Source organism: Eurypyga helias, unplaced genomic scaffold (genome assembly GCF_000690775.1).
Source record: "Eurypyga helias isolate BGI_N326 unplaced genomic scaffold, ASM69077v1 scaffold12718, whole genome shotgun sequence".
Taxonomy (NCBI): domain Eukaryota; kingdom Metazoa; phylum Chordata; class Aves; order Eurypygiformes; family Eurypygidae; genus Eurypyga; species Eurypyga helias.
In genome coordinates, this window is record NW_010267600.1 from 34,944 (window position 1) to 45,998 (window position 11,055).

The 11,055-nt window shown below is 43.1% G+C and overlaps 1 protein-coding gene across 1 annotated transcript; it reads right to left on the reverse strand.

Annotated features, from left to right (window-relative positions):
- Positions 1-5,442: 5,442 nt before the first annotated feature.
- Positions 5,443-6,980, reverse strand: FAM180A (family with sequence similarity 180, member A; the record flags this gene model as incomplete). The annotated part of the gene is made up of 2 exons (XM_010157483.1): positions 5,443-5,859; positions 6,880-6,980. Coding segments are annotated over 2 exons (443 nt in total), but the record flags the coding sequence as incomplete, so codon positions are not given.
- Positions 6,981-11,055: the final 4,075 nt, after the last annotated feature.

The following is an 11,055-nucleotide window of genomic DNA, read 5'->3' on the forward strand; positions in this document are numbered from 1 at the left end:
TACTTTCTGGTGGCTTTCTTCTTCAGTTTCTTCTCTGCCTCCTCAGATTACTCCAACTTCCAGTCTGTTTTCCTTCACCTGTGCCTTTCCTTCACCTTTCCCTGAAAGGTCTCTCACTGCCTCATTTCCTATCCCCACCCAGTTACTTAAAATAGTTTTCTTAATTTGTTTATTCTTCAATCTGTTGTTTTGAAAATTAAAATTCAATTAAAAAGTCATTCAGTTTATGTAGGACTCACCAGCACATCCAAATTATTATCATACCATAACATGCAGAGGTTTGTAAGTTGGAGCATAGTGATCTTTCAACAATTTTTCTTTTTAATTCAGAATTACAGGTGTAGATGTGTTGCATCCTTATCCTCATGGTTTGGAAAGTTTTTTTCGTCCATCTTCTAGCAATATAATTCCTGTTTTCATAAACCAGGTAAGATAGGTTTCAGACTGCTGCTTCTTCTCCTGTTTGATAGTCTGGATGTCTCAAATACAGGATTCTTTTCTGGGAAATTATTAAACCAAACAATTTTATTGTTCAGTTCGCAGCAGCAAATTTGCAGGTATTCCTTCTTTAAAATAAAAAATTAAACCATCTTCAGCTCCTCCCGATTTTGTTTCTTTGCTATAGTTTTGCCATCTACTTTGTATCTACCTTTACCCTACTTTTGCCCTGAGCTTGGAATTCACAGGGCAGCAATTCCAACACAGATTATACTTGTTCTCAAGATAAAAACTTGTTAAAAAGCTTCATGCAACTCTAATTCACCAATGAGGACTGTAGAAGGTAGTAATTGCTCCACCCATTATCCAAACCCCAGTCAGAACATTTGAGAAAATCAGCAGCCTTCACTTTCTCACACACACACAAGCATACAAAAAGACCTTTTTTAAGTTGCTGAACAGTTTGTTATTGTTTCAAGGACCCAGTACTGATGATAAATAAATAATAATTGTTTTCTAAATAGTGTCTTTTGTGTTTCTTTCATCCTGATCCATGAACGTCACTTATTCTGAGAGCTGATCTCTGTACTGATTCATGTGCCCTCAGTAACCATAGGAGTCACACTTAAATTGAGAATTTTTAGGATTTCTACTGCAGTCTTGTAGTGCAGAAAAATTTTGACAACTCTGCTGTTATTAATGCTTTTTGTGGGGCAGAAAATACTGGAGGTTTAGAACTGAATCCATTGGTTGGTGGCATACACGGCCTGTAGACAGACATCCATTTGCCCTGTATCTCGTAGGAAGCCACACACACCTAGGATTTTCCATGCTCCCAAACCCTGCTTACCTGTCATCTGCCCGCACTCTGCTAGTCAGACACAATCTGAGCTCCCCAGGTTGAACTGCACTGCCACGGTGACACGGGGCCCTGGAGAACCGGCAAAGGCAGAGCTGCAGAGAGGTGTGATGTGCAGGGTGAATTCTTCCTGAAATCAGCAGTTGTACCTAAAACTGATGAGTGGGGCTTGTGTGCTGGGGTGCTGGTAGCAGGGGAGGGGCTACAGGGGTGGCTCCTGTGAGAAGCTGCTAGAAGCATGGAGAGTTATGGTGGAGCAGAGAGCCACATTGGAGCAGGTGTCTGTGCCCAAGGCTGTGACTCCGTGCGAAGCTTATGTTAGAACAGGTTGCTTCTGAAGGACGGCGCCCCACGGAAGGGACCCACATTGGAGAAGTTCTTGCAGAACTTCAGCCCCTGGGAAGGACTCACATCAGACAAGTTGGTGGAGGACTGTCTCCTGTGGGAGGGACCACATGCTGGAGCAGGGGCAGAGTGTGAGGATCCTCCCCTGAGGAGGAAGGAGCAGCAGAGACAGTGAGTGATGGACTGACCACAACCCCCATTCCCCAACTCCCTGTGCCACTTGGGGGTAGGAGGTTGAGAAATAGGAAGCAAAGCTGAGCCTGGGAAGAAGGGAGGAGTAGGGGAAAGGGGTTTTTAAGATCTGGTTTTGTCTCTCATTACCCTACTCTGATTTGATTGGTAACTAATTAAATTGATTTTTCTCACCCAAGTCGAGTCTGTGTTGCCCGTGACCATGACTGGCGAGTGATCCCTCCCTGTCCCTATCTCGACCCACCAGCCTTTCCTGGCATTTTCTCCTCCCCACCCCACCTGTGGGAGGAGTGAGCAAATGGCCACCTGATGCTCAGTTGCCAGCTGGGCCTAAACTAGGACACCTGTGTGATGTTTCTATACCTTGAAACTTCCATCAAGAAACAGATTCTTGAGACCCTTCAGGAAAATTTAAAATTAGTTCTGGAAGCAAAAGTATAGCTAATGTGAAGATTTTGGGTCAGCCAATACAGCCAGTGAATTTATATCTGTTTTGTCAGTTGTTTTAGAGAAACTGAAAGAATTACTAAAATACTCAGAAACTAAAAATGTTTTATTGTAATTGAAAAAAGTATGCTTTATTTCACTTTATGATCTGTAAGATCAAAGGCTGGATAAAAGGTGCCATTTAGACGCAACGGCTCTTTACCTCATGAGAGAAGGACTGTCCATAAACGTGACTCAGTCTGAAGCGATGAGACGCAAACTGAGCTAAGGAGCAGGCAACCTATCCCTGCATCTTAACCAGTACTGGGGGAGGGAAGCTGTCCTACACTCAAAGAGCTGCCCTGAGACAGAATGTTCTTCCTGACTTAAACTCTGGAAAAAGGAGGCATGTGTGTTCTTATTTATTACCTCCTTCTCCCCATCAGAGTGGAGGGCTGTTTCCTCATCTCTCCTGTACTGTTGCTCCCATGAAATATTTTGCAGTCTGGGAGAACCAAATAGTCAAGATGCAAGTTGCTAAATAGTAAATCCGCTGCTGAAATCAATACAGTGCAAAACCAATTCATTTTATGTAGAATGTTTTTATTATTACATTGATAGTCTCTGTTAAATTAACCTGGGCAGTCCAAGCACATTCCCAAGGAATAAATCTTTTTCCTACACTACACACAGTAATGGGAAGACAGAAAAATCAGAAAAACTTTATTTTCTGTTGAGGAGATAGAAGTTTCAATTACCAATTTATAAGGTACAGTAAGGCATGGATGCCATAGGGAATGATTGGATATTCAAAATTATCTGTAATCATCTATGGGACACTTACTGATGAGTAAACTCTGACTACTGGACAGTCCTGTTCTGGTGTGAGGAGAGTGGCTGGGAGGTATTTCTCTGGATCATGGCTGCTAATAATTAGTACTTGCTGCAGTGCTCTTTCTTGTTATCTTTGCAGACTTGGAGTCACTGGCTGTAAGGGATTTATGAATTGCCCTGGTTCCAGGCTCTTCCAGCAAGTGATGCTTCAGGGAGCCAAGAAGCAGAGCTGGAAAGGCAGGAATGTGCTCCATGGCATTTCCCCTCCATGTGTTTATAAGGCGTGGTGAAAGAAAACACAAACAAATCATCATTGTTAATGCTGAAGGCTTAAAGTGCATGTGAACTCCAGCGCAAGGCTGCTCTGCAGGTGCTGAGCTGCGTGTGCCTGTAGAGGAGACGGAGATGCATGTGGATCATAGCTTTGTGGTTGAAGTTTTCAGTTTCCTCTGCCATATGCCAGCCAGGCTTTGGGGAAGGCCAATGATTTTTAAGTATAAAAGTGCACCTACACGTATGTGCATCTACATGCAAACATGCACACTTGTGTATACCACAAGTGTGGTAGGAGGTGTATACCACAAGTGTATACCACAAGTATACAGGAGGTGTATACCACAAGTGTGGGAGGACCAGGACTGACCCTGTCTTTTATAAGCCCTTTGTCCAGCTGCTTATGCCATTTCCATGTGTATACACAATACAGAAACTACTGGGAGGACCAGGACTGACCCTGTCTTTTATAAGCCCTTTGTCCAGCTGCTTATGCCATTTCCAGCCTGCCCCTAAGGCTGATGGGGTTCCACATTCCACTGGCCAAAGCCATTGTGCTCTGACTGCTGGCGCTATTTGCCAAGGTGGTATTGGATGGGTTTTTTCAGCTCCAGTCCTTGGACTTCCCTTGTTGAGGGAGACAGAAGAGTTAATTTCTTTTGCCCAAGTGGTGCAAAAGCAGTTAAACATGATTTGGAACTGGGGCTGGAATCCTCAGTTCTCCTTTATAGCTTTAGGGGTTTGTGATTTGGGCCTGTCTCTTAAAGGTGTTATGCAGAGAGATAGAGTGCTGGTATGAAAGGCTGAAATAAATATTCAGCTGTTTTCCCATGCTCTGGAAGTAGAAACACTTCTAATATCAAGAGAGAGACAGAGTTCATATAACTTGTTCACAAAAATGCAGGGATTTGCTTTAGAAGAGTTTGGATTTTTCATTGCTAGTCATCTGCCTGACAAGATAGATCTTTTTTTTCTATTTTCTGTCCATGCCTTTTTGCAGTCACACTATTTCTACAAATAGTCTTTGTTGTAACCAAGTACTACTTTTCCACTGCTCCCACATTCAAAATTCCCACCACTGGATTGGTGAATAGTCCTTTTCTGCTAAGTGGTTGGACACAATTGTTCCCTGACTGAACAATTTAGGATTCTTCCACGTACTCAGAACTTACGTGCACACACATACATGGACATAAACACACACACAAGTGCATATATAATTTATCATCAGAAATGAGCCACACCACTGAATTCAGCACCAGGTATATTTTAATTCACCTTCCTCCCTTGCCTCAGGGGGATTCTGAAGCATGGGTTTAGATGACCTATATTCAAGTGATAGAACCAGGAAAAGTGTGTCATCATTAAATTAAATAGGGCTTTTGTCTTGCCTTTGACTCTGCTGAGGACAAATCCATGTGCCCTTTAAAAAACAAGGAGCAGAAGCAAAGTCATGTGCAAATAATGAAAGAATCATTGCAGACTGTTTGGAAGGGTGGCTCTAGGAAGCAAGGAATATGTTCACAGGCATTGTTTGATGCTGGTGTTCACAATGCTCTTTGTCTCTGCAAATGTTATTGCAGTTGAAAACTGGCTCAGCCAAATGAAGTGAATCGGACAGTGCTTATTTACAGGAGCATTTGGAATGAATAATAGGTGGCATAATTTCTGGAGGCTGAAAGTTATGAAACCTCTTCCTTTTACAGAGAGCCTTTGCATCTCTTTATAATATTCTTTTATTGGCCAGCCAAAATATAAACTTGTTTGCCTAGCAAGGTAAGCAGCATTCTGCAGCACATACACATAGGTATGTGAGCATAAGCATAGTACACTTATGTATTGCTTATACGAAACCAGCGGGATGAAACAAGGGCATGTCTGTCTGGGGTGTACACCAGAATCCCTTATTTGCCTGTCATAGAATGTGCCTCCAAGCTGGCATAAAATCAGAATTCTTAGGACTGAAGATAACATTTTTTCCCATTTAACATGGAACTATAAAGTGGATTCCACAAGAGGGAGCTAGAAAACAAAGAAACTTTCATGAAGCAGACTATTAAACTCTTTACAGAATAAAGTGGTGGATGTGCTGCATGTGTCCCTTGTCAACCCTAAGAGGTGACTGAGTTGACGTTGCATTAAGTTGCCCGCTATGATGGCTCTTTGTTGTATGGGAACATCAAGTCATGCTTCAGAGCTTTGTAAAGATTGACAAAGGATTCAGCCCAAGTGTCTTTCTGGTGCCCCTGGGACTGAGCAGCTCTGTAGGCCGTGTAGACCATGGTCAGCACTGTCCTTTCAAAGTCTTCTTTCTTGAGGACCCTTGGGTAGGACGACAGCCTGCTACTCAGCCTGCGGATCTCTGTGATGCTCTTGGGGATAATCTCATTGCAGATGGTGTCAAACTCAGCAGCCTTCCTCAGTGAAGCAAGCTCTTCATCTTTGATGGAGATCCTCTGGCCTTTGTCAATGTCAAGCTCAGCTAAAAGAAACTGGTACAAAATAGAACACAGAAAGCTATTTATCTTCTCCAAGAGACTCTAGGCAGAGTAAATGTGAATTAACAATATGCCCTTAGGTCAAATGGAGACAAGAGTCTCATTGCACTGACTGCAGGTGGGGCAGACCAGAAAGTCTCTATGTGAACATTGGACTCCTGTGTTACCTGCTTGGGAAAATTAGAGGCAGGCTACAGGGAAAGGAGAGAGGAAAATGAAAAAGCAGGTAGCCTTCTGTTGTCCAAAGCAGGCATGGGTTGCTGCTGGGGCCATATGGGGATGAGAGAGGTGGAGACGGGAAAGGCACAGCTGGGAAAGGCCGTTTACCCTTCCAGGGATAGCAGTGGTGGCCTAGCTCTGTGTAAGAGAGCACAGCAACACCTTCCCAGCCCATCTCCTCTGTTTGGACCTCCAATCCCAGATTCTCAAAGTGTGGGATAGATTTGACCCATGCACCTTCTTCAGGTGGGCTATTTTCCCTTAGCTAGCCATGTGGCATTGTTCCAGACTGCGCATTACATCTGCAGTCTTCACTGCTGTGAAAAAAGGGGCCTTTCACTTCAAATAATTTTGAAGTGAAACAGTCATGCTGTTGGGATTAATTTGCAATGACTGGTACTCAGTCTGGCTTTACTGATTTGAATAAATAATTTGGGACTGAGATTTAGACCAAAATATTTAAATTCATTGTGTTGTTAATATGTAACTGTTTTGGAAGAAAGTTGCTTTCAGTGGAAAGCTATTTGCTCTGGTTTTCACTTTGCCTGACAATGAGCTAGAACTCACATTTGAGGTACTGCAGACAACTATTGCCTGCTTAAGTGCTGAAAGAGCTGACTTTGCCATGTGTATGTCTGTTCCCTCCCTTCTGGTAACTTATTACATGGTCAGCAAGGGGTTTATTGCTGGGTTGCGTAAAAGTGACATGAAGACAGATAATGGATAACCCCAGTATGGACAGTAACCCCAGTCTTGGTTAGGGCTTAAGATAACATCTGTTCCCATATACTGAACCTCATAAAGCAGGACCACATCTTCCAATGAGTGTTGTAGCACTGGGTTAAAGGCGGCAGCTGAGGACCTCTTGAATCGCTGAGCAGCTGGGAAAAGCATAGCTGGAAAATAATAAAAGGAAAAGAGAGGTTCCATAGGGTGGCAATCACCAAAAGGAGGAAGCACTTTTCAATAGTAAATTCAACCAAAGAACTGCCTGTTGCAGAGACTTACTGTACAGTATGCCTTCTCAGTGTAAACAGAATGGGTGGCATGAACTGCTTTGACTACAGCCTACTAGGGATGGAGGTTAGCTGTTTGTCCCGTGTCTGTACAATCTCTAACACAGAGTGGCTGTGCTGAGTGTAGTCAGGAAAGAGTTAACTCTCTTCACCATGGCTGCTAGGAAGCTGTTCCTGGATGCAGAGAGCAGCACTGATAAGTTAGTGCTGGCCCTGGGGAATGCCTGCACTGAATTCAAGGTCTTTCTCCACTTCTGACACTGCAGCTGCATTCCCAGCTCTGCTGTCTCACTACAGGCAGTGCAGGGGACACACAGTTCAGGCACCTGACCCAAACTGACTAAATAAAAGAAGCATTTAATTCCATAGTACTAACTAGGTTACTAATCAGGTAACTAGGTACAATTAAGAGGTGTCAGTTCCTTTCAGAGCAGAGAGGAAAACTCCTGTTTCACTTACTATTGTGTGTATATGATTTAGGTGTTGTTGTTTAGGTAATGATAGTTTGAGGTTTTTTGTATTTTTTCTAATACTCAGGAACAAGAAAGTTTTTTTAAAGCTGTGCTTATGTGACTATCAGTTCATTTCCTCAGAAACTTCACTTGTCAACTTTAACCATTGTTTAACAGATAAATCTGGAAACCAGTTAAAGAAGGGGGAAAAAAGCCAAACCACCTTTTGAAAGGCATAGGCTCTGTAGCCTAAATGCAGTCCTGTTTCCTGGGCCGTTGCCAACAGTTGACTTCGTTAAAATTTGGCTTGTTAATGATATTTAAGTTCAAGTAATGCAAGGAGAAAGAAACCAGGCCCTCAGAGAGTGTGTTAATTAGGACCTTTACTATCTAGCATAAAGAAAATTAATTGGGATAATAAGCTATGAAGTAATTCATGCTTGACCCGGCAAAGGGTATTTTGGCCTTGAATTAACTAGGGTATAGACTATAGGTAAAACAGTTTTTTAAATTGCAATAAACATACTGCAGCTGGATACTGCTGACTTCGGATGCATCCGGCAGGGATGGGTTTCAGGCATTTTGGTAAGACACCTAAAGAGCTAGGTGCTTCCTATTGGATCTCTATGAGTTTAGATTGCAACTTGATTAAATAACCAAATCACACTTGCAGGGTATGTGACTAAAACCCTGAAGGAATAAATTCACCAAGTAAAAGAACAGATATTAAAAAGGACATGTTTTCTGCAGTAGCCTTTCCCCAGCATGATGCCTTTACCACCCGAGCATCTTGTCTGGCCCAGCCAAGGAGATGGTAAGTTTGGGAAAGGCCACGATCTGCCTGCAGGTTCTGCTCTGTGAGAGTGCTTGCCTGGCTGACCACTGCCAACTGGGCTTATACCCATTTTCTGCTGCTGCTCCATCACTGATGTTCACCCCTCTTGCTCAGCTTTGCTGAGACACACTGGAGCTATTCCCTCTTTCACTCTTAGCAATTTGAGAATGCAATTGAGTGCATGTGAAGCACTTGAAACTTCAAGCACTAATTGCTGAGTAATTAAAACTTTTATTACTGGGCAATTAAAACTCTAATTACTAAGCAGCTGGCAGAAATCCAGTCCATAAGGATAAGGATTCATTTTTATCTCTTTTTGATGCCCTTTCAGTGGAAACAGCCCCAGAGTGCAGAGTACCTCTACATATGCAGATGGTTTACATCTCAACTATTCCCTGACCTATGGAAAAGACGTCTATGGCACCTTGCTTAAGTGTTGTCATGCATATTTTCATCACAACAATCACTTTAAGCTTCATGCCCAGTGCAGATTCCTACCATGAAGCTGAGCTAGAAGTCATCAGATTCAGCCCATCACCACTCACCCAGAAAAGCCTCAGTGAAGGACTTGCACAAAAATGAATGGCATAATATCAGTTTAGTACTGACCCACTTGCTGAATCACTGGTAACACCTCAGAAAGCAGCTGGGGTTTCCTACCTAGCTGTTCCCAGAATGACAGGAATTAGGAGATTCAAAGGGGCAAGAGCCTGAGCTGCTATCTTGTGAGAAAAGACTTCATATGTGTATCAGAAGCATGCCATCCTCTGTAGGGACCAGGCTAGGTCTGACTCCCTGATCTTATTATCTCGTTCCCAAAACATATCAAAGTTTGTTACAGTTCTTGGAGACTCTAATCATAAACTCTTCCAGAGCTCATTTGTATTTGTTATGGTGATCTGGTTTTCCCGATCCACATTTTGTTTCAGTCCTTCCCTTTCTTTCTCTTCCTGAACAATAGTCAAATCCTTCCACCATCACCCCCTCCAGTCCTCTCCATGAATTCATGGGTTCTTCTGAGATTATGTGAGCATTTAGAGGAAGCACTCTCTGATTTTATTACACTGACTTAACGTACGTGTAACTTAAGCACAAAGGCTTAAAAAGATTTTCAGCCAGTTTCTCTATTTAATGATTATAAATTCCACTTGAAACTTTTCTGCTGACCTTACTTCTTCCTGCATTTAGATCCACCTCAGACATGAATTAGCTGGGGAGTATCGAAGAACAGCAGAGGAGTATTACTGTGACCTACCATTATTTTCTTCCCCAAGGGAGTTCCCTGTAAAGCTATCACACAATTATTTCATAGGAAGATGCAGAGCATTTTAGGGTGATGTTGCAGCCAATTCGTTTCAAAGACAGTAGCCATGAATGTTTGAAGAGGAGAGATCCCTAATCAGTATTGCCAGAGAAAGCCCAATCCAGTGATCTCTGAAGTCAGTGGAGAGACTCCTATGGATTTATTGGTTTTACTTCTCTACAAATGTGTCAAGACATCTCCAATGGAGATGTGGGTGTTTGTGTCCTAAGGGCTGCACAGTCACATAACAAAAAGCTTACAATCAGCAGAGACAAGGTAGGAAAAATAAGGTCCTGGTTATCACCCTTAATGAAAACATTTTCTATTATATATCCTTGCACTACCAGGCTCATCCTCTTCCAAATCCCTTCCTCAGAGGGGCCTAAGGAGTGTTTCCTGATCTGACCTCCCTCAGTGCCTACTGAGGCCACGGGTCCAGGAGCTGTGTGCCTGAGTGCAGCCACCCTCTCCCACCCACCCACCTGGTTCTGAGCAGCCTCATGGTGTGCCCTGGAGCGCACCACTGCTTGTGCCTCAAGGTGGTGGGTGTCTAACAAGTCTAGTCCTAAGGGTAGCTAAAAGTTCCTGTCAAAATGTGTTGCAGGAGCCACTGTTTACTTTGTTGCCCACTGCAGGAGTCTGTCCAGTCTCCTACGGCTCTGTTGACTCAACTCCATTTCTCCTTAAAGACTACCTGGGTTTTAAACAAAAGCTGCTGCCGTGTTTGCCATCTCGTTGGCCAGCTTCTAACTGTTTAGCTCATGACAGCTTAGAGCTATTTTTACGGTTTAAATGTAACATCATATCTGAGGCTGATAATAGTTGTATTTGAAAAATTGTTTGATCTTTTTTAAGAACTGTGCCAGAATTTTCTGGAACTTATTAGCAATGTGCTAAATGTTTGTGATCCTGTCCCAGGATTTCCATGCAGTTTCACCGGTGAGGGTACAGCTGTTTGGTTTTGCTTTCCAGTCCACACTCCTACTCATGATGCCCCAATTGCTGCCTGTGATGTGTTTGCTGAGTAAGTACAGAACATAGCTGCAGGAGTGCTCAATTATCTGTGTATCATCAATGCCCTTTTCTTCTCCTCTGAAAGGGTATGAAGCCAAGAGCATGAATCAGGCCCTGCGCAGGCCATTGCTCCAAAGCACGTACAGCTCCCCAGGGCTCCGAGACATAAATACAGTCTAACTGGGGTAATGGCTCAAAAAAAAAATTGACTTCAGGGGCATGGAAAAGGGCTATCTCATTGTTTCAGTGGGAACCCTTTCATGAAGGACAGGAGGAACAGAAGAACAAGAAGGATTTGTAGGCCAAAACTCCTGAGTCCCTGTAAGCAAAGGAGAGTCTCCTGTTGGTGTA